This window comes from Lepidochelys olivacea (assembly GCF_965140295.1).
Source record: "Lepidochelys olivacea isolate rLepOli2 genome assembly, chromosome: 7".
NCBI classification, from domain to species: domain Eukaryota; kingdom Metazoa; phylum Chordata; order Testudines; family Cheloniidae; genus Lepidochelys; species Lepidochelys olivacea.
Window position 1 is genome coordinate 34115 of NC_140417.1, and position 13137 is coordinate 47251.

A 13137-nucleotide genomic window follows, 5' to 3' on the forward strand; every position below is an offset into this window, starting at 1 on the left:
GCAGGCAGATGGGGAGAATGGGAGGGAGGGGTGAGCCGGGGGGGGCGTCGAGGGAGTAATGGAGGGAGGCACGGGGGGGGGGATAGAGGGAGTATTGGGGGGAAGTGCTTATGAGATTAATTTCAATGGTCTGCATTATGCAAGTGTTCAGACTAGTTTGTCATTAGTTCCATGGAGAGTTTGGGTCCGGGAATGGGCTTGGGGCATAGGAGGGGGCTTGGGGTGCCAGATGCGGGGTGCTCATCTCTGGCGGCTCCCCTTCCCTGCTGCTCCTGGCGGGGGTACAGCCAGGCAGCTCTGCGAGCAGCTAAGCTGTCTCCATCTGCGGATGCTGCCCCCCACAGTTCCCATAGGCTGCGGTTCCGGCCAACGTTTTGGGAGCCGTGGAGTCAGCGCTCGGGGCGGGGGGGAACAGAGGCAGAGTGCCTGTAGAACCGCCTGGCCACACCTCTGTCAGGAGCAACAGAGACAAGGAGCTGCCGGAGGTGAGTGCCCCCCCCCAAATCTGGCACCCCAAACCCCCTACCAGACCCAAACTCCCTCCCAGAGCATGCCCCGCAGCCCCTCCCACACCCCAGCCCCCTGCAGTCCCCACACCAACTGCACTATAAACCAGACTTTCGGAGCAGATCAGAAATGCCAGGTTATAGAGCTTGCCGGTTGGTAAAATGTCAGATAAAAGAGCTTTCACTGTACCAGGGTACAAAATATGTAGGAATGACAGAGTGCGTTGGTGGGGGAGTGGCACTGTATGTGGAAAAAAAGCATAGATTCAAATAAAGTAAAAATCTTAAATGAATCAAACTGTACCCTAAAATCTCTATGGCTAGAAATTCCATGTTTGAACAATTATAGTATTGCAGTGGGACCAGCCATAACGTGGACCACCTGACTAGAGTGATGATTGTGAAATGCTCAGGGAGATTAAAGTGACTGCAAAGGCAGGAAATGCAATAATAATGCAGGGTTTCAATTATTCTCATGTTGACTGGGTACAAATCACCTCAGAAAGGGATGCAGACACAAAATTTCTTGACACCATAAATGGCTGGTTCTTGGAGCAGCTTGTCTTGGGTACCACAATAGGAGAGGCAGTTCTTAATGTAGTCCTAAGTGTAGCATAGCATCTGGTCCAGGAGGTGACTATAGCTGAACTGCTTGGGGGGAAAATGCCTAAGAAACCTACCAAGGTAGCATTTAACTTAAAAAAGGGAAACACACACACAAAAAAGTGAGCTAAATGGAAATGAAAAGGAACTGTTACAAGGGTGAAGTGCTTGCAAACTGTGTGGAGACTATTTAAACACACCATAACAGAGACTCACACTAGATGTATACACCAAAAAAACCAGTAAGAGAACCACAAAATTCCACCATGGCTACACAGCAGAGTAAAAGAGTCAGTTAGAAGCTGTGACAGGATTCCCAGGGTGCAACCTGAGACTGTGGGACCACTCTGCCCCCTTAACTCACAAATCTGAGCTGTCTCTCCAGATGCCTTACTGGTGACAAACAGCAAATCCCTGCAGGTGCTGTTATCACTCAGTACAACCCCATCCAGCCAGATTCGTGAATGGCTCTGGGAGCATTCAAGCAATTACACAGAGAAAGGCACCAGCCAAATCCCCCCAGCTGCCAGCCTTGTACCACAGGGATATACAATCTTGCACCACTCAAGATCCTTTCTTGTTCAACACTCGCCTGGGCGTTGATTATCAACTTTGTTGTTGTCTCTGCGGAACTAATATCTGGTCAATCTCCAACTCACAGCATATTGTAGTGACAACCATACAGCACAATCTCATAACTTCATATATACTAATGATATACATATTTGGATAGAACAGTGGCTTTCAGCAGATAATAACCTTTCCTATGATACCTTACACAGCATGCTTTATAAGAAATATCACAATTATATACAAATGATGAATATGGAGGTTACAGGGTGCTCCCCTGAAGCATAGGGTGTCACAGAAGCAAAAAGACATCCTTTAAAAATTGGAAGGCAAATCCTAGTGAGGAACGTAGAAGAGCATAAACTCTTAAGTACATCAGAAGCAGGAAGCCTTCCAAACAGTCAGTGGGGTCCCTGGATGATCAAAGTGCTAAAGGAGCACTCAAGAAAGACAAGGCCATTGCATAGAAATGAAATGAATTCTTTGCATCAGTCTTCACTGCAAAGGATGTGGGGAATATCCCTACACCTGATCCATTCCCTTTAAGTGACAAATGTGAGGAACTGTCCCAGACTGAAGTGTGAATAGAGAAGGTTTTGGACAAGATGATATTCAACCAAGTGTTCTGAAGGAACTCAGATATGAAACTACAGAACTACTAACTATAGCAGGGCGGCCAAACTATGGCTCACGAGCCACATGTGGCTCTTTTACAGGTAAAGTGCAGCTCGTGGTGCTGGCTCCCCCCCCTGCACAATTCTTGGGACCTCTGCCTTGCAGCAGGGTGTTAGGGTAGGGACTTCTGCCCAGTAGGGAGGGGGAGCCTTGGTGCTTCAGCCCCAAAGGCCATGCACAACAGGGCTCGGGGGTTCAGCAGGAGCAGGGCTGAAGCCTCAAGCCCCGGCAGGCGCCTCCTGCCAGCTGAAGCCTTGAGGTCCAGCAGTTGTGCCCTGGCTCTCAAACTTCTAAAGACTGTCGTATGCTGCTTGGAGGGTCAGTAAGTTTGGCCACCCCTGAACTATGGTATGTAACCTATCACTTAAATCAGCCTTTAAGCTTCTGAGGCAGTCTTGTACTGTGACGGATTGGATCACAGAAACCCCCGGGGGCTGCCAACTGATGTGCCAAGACTACTACTGTCCCTGCTTTCCCTGCCAGCTGGGGACTCCAGCACCCTGTCTTGTTGACCCAGACATGCCAGTCTGCTCCAACACAGACCCAGGGTCTGTAGCACGTGCTACAGTCTTAACTGAAAGCAACTTAAGTGTTCCTGTCTTTTAACACTCAGATGCCCAACTCCCAATGGGGTCCAAACCCAATGGGGTCCAAACTGTATAAAGCTTATACAGGGTAAACTCATAAATTGTTCGCCCTCTATAACACTGATAGAGAGATATGCACAGCTGTTTGCCCCCGCAGGTATTAATACATACTCTGGGTTAATTAATAAGTAAAAAGTGATTTTATTAAATACAGAAAGTGGGGTTTAAGTGGTTCCAAGTAGTAGCAGATAGAACAAAGTGAATTACCAAGCAAAATAAAATAGAACCCACAAGTCTAAGTCTAGTACAGTAATGAAACTGAATACAGATAAAATCCTCACTCAGTAAGCTTCCTTTTACAGACTAGTCTCCTTCTAATCTGGGTCCAGCAGTCACTCACAGCCCCATTACTGTCCTTTGTTCCAGTTTCTTTCAGGTAACCTTTGGGGTGGAGAGGCCATCTCTTGAGCAAGCTGAAGACAAAATGAAGGGGTCTCTCACGGGCTTAAATAGACTCTCTGGTGGGTGGAAACCCCCTCCTCTCTCTATGCAAAGTCCAGCTACAAGATGTGAGTTTTGGAGTCACATGGGCAAGTCGCATGTCCATGCATAACTCAGAACTTACAGGTGACAGCCGTTACCCACATGGTATCTTGAATGTCTCCAGGAAGACTTCTTATGTGGATTGGAACCTTCCAACATCCATTGTTTGTTAAATGCTTCTTGATTGGGTACTTAATTTGCACATTCCTTTCTCAAGACGCTGACCAAATGCTTTACAAAGGCTACTTAAAAAATCAAGCCAGTACACAGCCAATATTCATAACTTCAAATACAAAACCGATACATGCATGCGAATAGGATTAATAGATTCAGTAGATCATAACCTTTACATAGATGTGTTACATGGCATATGTAGCATAAAACATAGTCCAGTTATGTCATATCTATATTCATAACAATATTTCCATAAAGCCATAAGGGGGGCACCGTCACATGTCCATTACAAGCCAGTAAGCTGAACTTCAGTTCCAGGCAAATTGGTTGAAACTATAGGAAAAACTAAGTTCTCAGACACATAGATAAACAGAATACATTGGGGAAGAGTCAACGCGGCTTTTGTAAAGGGAAATCCTGCCTCACTGCTTTATTACAAAAACAACGAGGAGTTCTTGTGGCACCTTAGAGACTAACAAATTTATTTGGGCATAAGCTTTCATGGGCTTTCAGGAGTAAAGCATGTGGACAAGGGTGATCCAGTTGATATAATGTACTTGTACTTTCAGAAAGCCTTAGACAAGGTCCCTCACCAAAGGTTCTTTAGCAAAGTAAGGAGTCATGGGATAAGAGGGAAGGTCCTATCATGGATCAGTGACTGGTAAAAAGATAGAAAACAAGGGATAGGAATAGCAGGTCATTTTTCACAATGGAGAGAAGTAAATAAGGGGTTCCACCAAGGATCTGTGTTGGGACCAGTACTGATTCATAAATGATCTGGAAAAAGGGGGTGAATAGTGAGGTGGCAAAATTTGCAAGGAATACAAAATTTCTCAAGATAGTTAAGTCCAAAGCTGATTGCAAAGAGTTACAAAGGGATCTCACTAAACTGGGTGACAAAATGGCAGATTTCAGAGTAGCAGCCGTGTTAGTCTGTATCCTCAAAAAGAAAAGGAGGACTTGTGGCACCTTAGAGACTAACAAACTTATTTGAGCGTAAGCTTTCTTGAGCCACAGCTCACTTCATTGGATGCATTCAGTGGAAAATACAGTGGAGAGATTTATATACACAGAGAACATGAAACAATGGGTGGTACCATACACACTATACGAGTTTTTTCATGAAGTTGATAGATTTCCACTCCATACGGCTAAATTCAGTGCCTTGCTTAATGACAGGTTTTAGAGTAGCAGCCGTGTTAGTCTGTATTCGCAAAAAGAAAAGGAGTACTTGTGGCACCTTAGAGACTAACAAATTTATTTGAGCATAAGCTTTCAATGTTAAGTGCAAAGTAATGCACTTTGGAAAAAGTAAGCCCAACTCTACATACAAAATGATGGGGTCTAAATTAACTGTTACCACTCAAGAAAGAGATCTTGGAGTTGTCAAGGTTCCTTCCCCACTCTGAACTCTAGGGTACAGATGTGGGGACCTGCATGAAAGACCCCCCTAAGCTTGTTTTTACCAACTTAGGTTAAAAACTTCCCCAAGGTACAAACTTTGCCTTGTCCTTGAACAGTATGCTGCCACCACCAAGCATTTTAAACAAAGAACAGGGAAAGAGCCCACTTGGAGACATCTTCCCCCAAAATATCCCCCCAAACCCTACACCCGCTTTCCTAGGGAAGGCTTGATAATAATCCTCACCAATTGGTACAGGTGAACACAGACCCAAACCCTGGGATCTTAAGAACAGTGAAAAAGCAATCAGGTTCTTAAAAGAAGAATTTTAATTAAAGAAAAGGTAAAAGAAACACTTCTGTAAAATCAGGATGGTAAATACCTTACTGGATAATCAGATTCAAAACATAGAGAATCCCTCTAGGCAAAACCTTAAGTTACAAAAAGACACAAAAACAGGAATATACATTCCCTCCAGCACAGCTTATTTTACCAGCCATTAAACAAAAGAAAATCTAACGCTTTTTCCAGCTAGATTACTTACTAACTTAACAGGAGTTGGAAGGCTTGCATTTCTGATTTGTTCCCGGCAAAAGCATCACACAGACAGAAAGAACCCTTTGTCGTCCGTCGTCCCCACCCCCAAGATTTGAAAGTATCTTGTCCCCTCATTGGTCATTATGGGTCAGGTGCCAGCGAAGTTACCTTAGCTTCTTAACCCTTTACAGGTGAAAGGGTTTTGCCTCTGGCCAGGAGGGATTTTATAGCACTGTATACAGAAAGGTGGTTACCCTTCCCTTTATATTTATGACACGCCCCCCAAATCACAGATAAGGTGAAACACTGGCTGTGATTTCTTCCTGGAACTCTAGGAGAAAACAGAGTTAATAAGACACATGCACCTCTAAATATACTACTAACTGTATAAAGACTAAGAATATTTTCCACATCTCAAGGACGATTTTAACCAGTTGATTCTGGGAAACTTTCATGGGAGAGTGCCTCAGCCACTTTGTTAGAAGCTCCTGAAATGTGTTGTATATCAAAATCTTGGAGAGCTAAACTCCACCGAATAGGTTTTTTGTTATTTCCCTTGGCGGTATGAAGCCACTGTAGCACCGCATGGTTGGTTTGCAGGTGGAAACACCGTCCCCAAACATATGGGCGTAGCTTTTCCAGAGCGTAGACAATGGTGTAACATTCCTTTTCACTGATTAACCAGTGGCTTTCCCTCTCAGACAGCTTCTTGCTGAGAAACACTACAGGATGGAACTCTTGATTCGATCCTTCCTGCATTAAGACTGCTCCCACACCACGCTCGGATGCATCTGTGGTTACTAGGAACGGTTTGTCAAAGTCTGGGGCCCTTAGCACAGGGTCAGACATGAGTGTCGTTTTAAGCTGGTTAATGGCCTTCTGACACTCTTCAGTCCACTGAACTGCATTTGGCTGTTCCTTTCTGGTTAGGTCTGTCAGTGGCACAATTTGGCTGTATTGCTGCACAAATCGCCTGTAATATCCAGCCAAGCCTAAGAAGGATTGGACCTGTTTCTTTGACTTTGAGACAGGCCACTTTTGGATAGCATCCACTTTGGCCTGTAGGGGGTTGATAGTTCCTTGACCCACCTGGTGTCCAAGGTAAGTCACTCTGTTTAGGCCTATTTGACACTTCTTAGCCTTAACAGTTAGTCCTGCCTCCCTTATGCTCTCAAAGACTTTTTGTAGATGTTCCAGGTGTTCTGCCCAGGAATCCGAAAATATGGCCACATTGTCAAGGTATGCGACTGCATAGTCTCCCAATCCCACTAGGAGACCATCTACAAGTTTTTGGAAGGTGGCAGGTGCATTCCGCAGCCTGAAAGGGAGCACATTAAATTCATACAGCCCGACGTGTGATGAAGGCTGACCTTTACTTGGCAGATTCATCTAGCGGTTACCTGCCAATTCCCCTTGGTTAAGTCCAAGGTAGAGATGAACTGGGCCCATCCCAGTTTCTCCAATAGTTCATCTGTGCTTGGCTTTGGATAGTTGTCTGGGTGAGTTACAGCATTTAGCTTACATTTTTGTGTGGACTACCGTATCTCCCCATCTGATTTGGGAACTAGAACCACAGGAGAGGCCCATGCACTGCCAGAGGGGCAGATTACACCCATCTGTAGCATATCCTGGATCTCCCTTTCTATAGCAGTTTTAGCTTGAGGAGACACCCGGTAAGGTTGGGCTCTAACTGGGTAAGCGTTACCTGTGTTAATGGAGTGGTATGTCCGTTCAGTCAGTCCTGGGGTGGCTGAGAATGTCGGTGTGTAGCTAGTGCATAGCTCCTGGATCTGCTATCGCTGCATATGCCCAAGGGTCATGGAGAGGTTCACCTCTTCCACACCACCATCGCTTTTCCCTTCGTAGTAAACACCTTCAGGCCACTCAGCGTCATCTTCTCCTTGGGATGTAAACTGACAAACCTTTAATTCTCTGGAATAAAAGGGCTTTAGAGAATTAATATGGTACACCTTAGGCTTTCGGTTGGAGGTGGGGAATGCTATGAGATAATTAACAGCTCCCAGGCGCTCTTGGACCGTGAATGGCCCTTCCCACGACGCTTCCATTTTATGGGCCTGGAGTGCCTTTAAGACCATGACCTGGTCCCCTACTTTGAAGGAACGCTCTCTGGCATGTTTATCATACCAGGCTTTTTGCTCTTTTTGAGCATCTTTTAGGTTTTCTTTAGCAAGGGCTAAAGAGGTTCGGAGGGTGTTTTGTAGGTTGGTTACAAAGTCCAAAATGTTAGTTCCTGGAGAAGATGTAAACCCCTCCCATAGCTGCTTCACCAACTGTAATGGCCCCTTAACCTGGCGGCCATATATAAGTTCAAATGGTGAAAACCCTAAACTGGGATGTGGTACAGCTCTGTAGGCAAAGAGCAACTGCTGCAACACTAGGTCCCAATCATTGGAGTGCTCATTTATGTATCCCCAAAGTTCCATTAAATTTCTCCACCAGGCCATTTGTTTAATGGTGGTAAGGGGTGGCAACCAAGTGGTTCACCCCATGAGCTTCCCAAAGGGTTTCCATAGTTCCTGCCAGGAAATTAGTTCCTGCATCTGTAAGGATGTTGGAGGGCCAACCTACCCTGGCAAAAATGTCCGTTAGTGCCTGGCACACACTTTTAGCCCTGGTGTTGCTTAGAGCTACTGCTTCCAGCCATCAGGTGGCAAAATCCATGCAAATCAGTATGTACTGCTTTCTTCTGGGTGTCTTTGTCAGAAAAAGACCCAGAATATCCACAGCTACTTGCTGAAATGGAACCTCAATTATGGGGGTGGCTGGAGAGGGGCTTTCACCTGGTCTTGGGGTTTTCCCATTCGTTGGCACACCTCACAAAACTGGACATAGGTCGAAACATCCTTGCCCATTCCCTCCCAGTGGAACGACTTTCCCAAATGGTCTTTGGTTCTGTTCACCCCAGCTTGGCCACTAGGATGATCGTGGGCTAAGCTTAATAGCTTTACCCGGTACTTAGTTGGAACTACCAATTGTCTTTGAGGATGCCAGTCTTCCTGGTGTCCACCAGAAAGTGTTTCCTTATATAAAAGTCCTCTTTCTACAACAAACCTGGATCAGTTAAAAGAGCTGAGAGGCGGTGGGTTGCTCTGTGCCACCGTCCAAGCTCTCTGGAGGCTTTCATCTGCTTTCTGTTTGGTCTGGAACTGTTCCCTTGATGCTGGAGACACCAGTTCCTCATTGGATTGTGGACCTTGGCTTGGTCCCTCTGGAAGCAATGCAGGTGATGGGGCTGTTTCCGTTGACTGTGAACTGCTGTCCACTGGTGCACTATGTTGGGGTTCAAGCTTTGGCTGAGCCTCTTGTGTAGGGTTATCTGCTGCTGCCAGTGCAGGTTCGGTGGGGTCTTCTGGTGTTGGGGTTGCAAGTACTGGATTCAGTGCTGGCAATGGTTCTGGTGCTGGTTGTTCTGCCGGTTCCGGTTCTCAGACTGGCTCTGTCTGGGTCTCTGTGACTGGATCCACTGCTGCTGTTGCAGACGTTGGCATGGGGTCCAGTTCCATCACCTCTGACTGGGTCCTGGTAGAAGTTTCTGAAACAGAGCTAGGTGTGACAGCTTGCTTAGCCTGGCTGCGGGTGACAATTCCCACCCTCTTGGCTAGCTTCACGTGATTGGCCAAGTCTTCCCCCAACAGCATGGGGATGGGATAATCATCATAGACTGCAAAAGTCCACATTCCTGACCAGCCCTTATACTGGACCGGCAACTTGGCTGTAGGCAAGTCAAAAGAGTTTGACTTGAAGGGTTGAATCGTCACTTGGACATCTGGGCCGATTAAACTGGGGTCCACTAAGGAAGCATGGATAGCCGACACTTGTGCTCTGGTGTCCCTCCATGCTGTGACCTCCCCTCCATGAATTTTTGTTTATTGCCCGTGACCTGTCCGTGACTTTTACTAAAAATAACCATGACAAAATCTTAGCCTTAGTTATAGTGAACAGGTGATCAACTTTCTACAAGCTGTCAACACTTAGCAAGGTATCTTCTATATTCATTGAACTCACTACCTGCAGTGGTTATGTGGCATCAAAATGCAGTGGTTATGTTGCATCACAATACAGTGGATGGACAGGCGAGCACTTTCCTCCAGTTTAGTCAATCCCCCGCAGCCAGCCCTCTGTTTTCACTTAAGCTGGATAACACAGAGCTCAGCCTACTTGAGCAATGAAACTTGTGACCCTCCAATTAGTGTTTGCACTGGTGTGAGAAAATATATTTGAAAAAAATCTTAACGCTAAGTTAATGTAACGAGATGTGTTTGTGCGGCAGTTTATCAGCAGTCCCATGCAAAAAGCTTGTATTAATTTCCATGGGTTTAAAAAAAAAAAGCTTAACCAGGAGGCAGTCCTGTGGTGGATAGAAGTGCTACTGATGAGACTGTTTTATCCTTAAGCAGCTCTACATGACTGCTTCTCCGTTGTAGGATAAAATCTGACCAAAATAAAAGTGCAGCTTCTGGTGGAGAAGGTTTTATCTATACGCACTCAGTCTCATCAATTAGCTAATAAGACCCCCTAAATCCTATTTAACTACCTGTGTGCACCAGATCTACTTGGGACCCAACTTGCTACCAAGTTTTCTATAGAGAGTCAATGTTTTTGTAAGATTTCTGTCAACAATGAAAGCTAAAATGGCTATGGATAAATTTCAGCCAAAGTCCAATTTAAAAGATTTCCAATTAAAAACTGTAAAGTGAAGCCAAACAAAAATTCAAAAGGCATAGAAGTTAACACTGAAATTTCACACTGATAGGGCATCTGCTTTTGGAGGGAGTGGGGGAACAACATATACACCTTTCTAGCCTGTTTCAGAAAGCAACCCCTTCTGTGGAGCCACTACGAGCTAATTTGATGATCTTGGTGGTTCATGTTTAGATTTTAGTTTTCCAGATACTCACAGGTGGAGAAATTATGTTGAAAACTAAATTTGGCACTCCCACTGTTTTACCTCTGTCCCTTGTGTATTTGTCTTTCCCCACTCCAGTATTTAATTTCTCTTGGGGGAAGGTGTCTTTGTTTCCCCCTTCATTGATTTTTTTTTTTGTCTTTCCCTTTTTTTCCTCTGCTTCCCCCCACCTCCTCCCAGGATCAGTAGCAGGAATAGAATAGTGCTAAGCTCAAGTGTGGAAATGTATAATAAACAGATCTATAACAGATCTATAGGTAAATTGCTTCTGTGCTTGAGTGCTATGCTTCTTTGTGGCAGTTTATATTGCTACCAGTTCTGCAAAAGTCCACTACTCAAGGTCCTTTGAGTGAATTAGTAATCAGGAGGCATCATGGGAATACTTATGAGTAGCAGGAAGGCAAGAATATATGGCAGAACTGCCATACATAAGCATTTTGATGAAAACCATGGAAAGTATCCTAGTGCAGCCTAAGTAAGTAATGGTTGTGGAGCCATCATTAGTGTTAATGTCTTAATTTTTAACAAGCACGTATGTCTCTTTTTACAGCCTTATGTACATTAGATTTAAGAGGTATGTATTTATTTTTTCCTTTTCATTTTGTGACTCTTCTTTGCTTCTTTATCCTTGCAGTGGTTTTAATCAGTGATTGGATTCAAGATTTAGATCTCATGAGGTGTAATGCTACCATATCCTCAGTATGGTATGGCATGCAATATCGCCATTCGTTTATACTGAGGAGCCAAAGAATGAGTTTACATGTAGTGAGGACTTACTGCTCACCAGGACCTAAGAGGCCTGAGACTAAGCCAGCAATGGAAATGGCCATGGTACTTTTTCATCGGATGACGGAAGTAGGGAAAGTTTTGGGAAGAAACTCCCTCAAAAGAATCTCTACAACAGTCAAAAGTTGGTGGGATAGATATGAAGAGTTTGTTGGTCTTAATGAAGTTCGAGATGCTCAAGGAAAAGTGACAGAGGTAATCCTTTGCATCGTTAACATACGGAGACAACGTGGAAGGCTAGTGATGAGTTGTCTTGTTAAAACATAAGTTCTAGCTTTGAAATAGAAAGGAAAACTGTGACACTTCTCTAGGGCACCCAGGGTTGGGAGGCTTCTCACCAACACCTGCCTTTAGCACAAGGAAGTCTTGTCTATGCTTGCTGTGGTTCAGTTCCCCAACATCACCAGCCTGTGGTTACACAGACACTGCTCTGCGGGCCCTGCTGTTTCTTTACAGGTTAATGATAGGTACATTCCAACCCCCGAGACTTCCACGTATCCCTCTGGAGTGCCCAGCCTCCATTCCACTGGTTGCTCCCAGAATTAACAGATCCACTACTTCCAGAAGAATAGTACACACCAATTTACTAGTTTCACCTCAGGATCACCACTCTGCTCAACTCACAGCCCTTAAACACATTTTTAATGAACACAAGAAGTTTATTTCACACTGAACAGAGATTCAAGTAATAAGTTGATGGAGGTATTGGAAATAAAGGTTTACATATAAAATAAAATCATAACACTCATTCTAGAACCTACTAATGCTCACCAGCCTTTTTCAGCCAGATAGGCTGTGATCCCACTCTGCCATGCTCTCAGCTTGTCCCCTCAATAAAAGATTCAGAGTGTAGCTCTGTACCTATAGGTACTGTTATAATAGTTCAAAAATCCATTGTCTTCACTTATAAACAGGACTTTTCCTCCTGCTGGTTTATTTCGTCCGTAAATTCCCTCTCAGAATGTAAATGGGCTCCCATTGTGAATCATATAATACTCAATTTCCATGTAATCAGACATACAGATAAATATCTCTTGCCTGAAGAAACCTGTATTCTCACCTTCTGGTGACCAGACCAAAGACATAGACCTTAAGAGCATAGTTTTCAGTATATACATGTAACTCCTTACATGTTATCAGCACTTTCACAATTATTATGAAGACGAGTGTGACACAGGCTTTCAGTAAAGACCTCACATGACACTCTTTGAAGAACTAGTATGTAAATAACAGATCTAGGCGATCCGTGTGAGCTAGGACTCACACGATTAACTCCAAAAATTAATTGCAATTAAAAAAGTTAATCACCATTTTAATCGCACTGTTAAACAATAGAATACCAATTGAAATTTATTAAATATTTGGGATGGTTTTCTACATTTTCAAATATATTTATTTCAGTTACAACACAGAATACAAAGTGTACAGTGCTCACTTTATATTTATTTTTGATTACAAATATTTGTGCTGTAAAAATGATAAAAGAAATAGTATTTTTCAATTCACCTCATACAAGAACCATAGTGCAATCTCTTTATCGGGAAAGTGCAACTTACAAATGTAGATTTGTTTTTTTGTTTTTGTTTTTGAGTGCAGTTATGTAACAAACAATGTAAAACTCTAGAGCCTACAGGTCCATTCAGTCCTACTTCTTGTGCAGCCAGTTGCTAATAGAAACAAGTTTGTTTACATTTATGGGAGATAATGGTGCCAGCTTCTTATTGACAATGTCACCTGAAAGTGAGAACAGATGTTTGCATGACGCTTTTGTAACCAGCATTGCAAGGTATTTATGTGCCAGATATGCTAAACATTCGAATGGCCCTT

At 44.0% G+C, this 13137-nt stretch overlaps 1 protein-coding gene across 3 annotated transcripts in view; it reads left to right on the top strand.

Annotated features, from left to right (window-relative positions):
• CCDC51 (coiled-coil domain containing 51) overlaps positions 1–13137 on the top strand; it is a 33974-nt gene that overhangs the window by 154 nt on the left and 20683 nt on the right. Inside the window, exons 1-2 of one of the 3 annotated variants that reach the window (XM_084633456.1) lie at positions 321–485; positions 11159–11505. In XM_084633456.1, coding sequence (XP_084489582.1) covers positions 329–485; positions 11159–11505 — 504 coding nt within the window. In that variant the 5' untranslated portion in view covers positions 321–328. Of the gene's footprint in view, positions 1–320; positions 486–3287; positions 3463–11158; positions 11506–13137 lie in introns of those variants that run through there. The other 2 variants (XM_084633457.1, XM_084633458.1) reach the window with 2 other exon arrangements.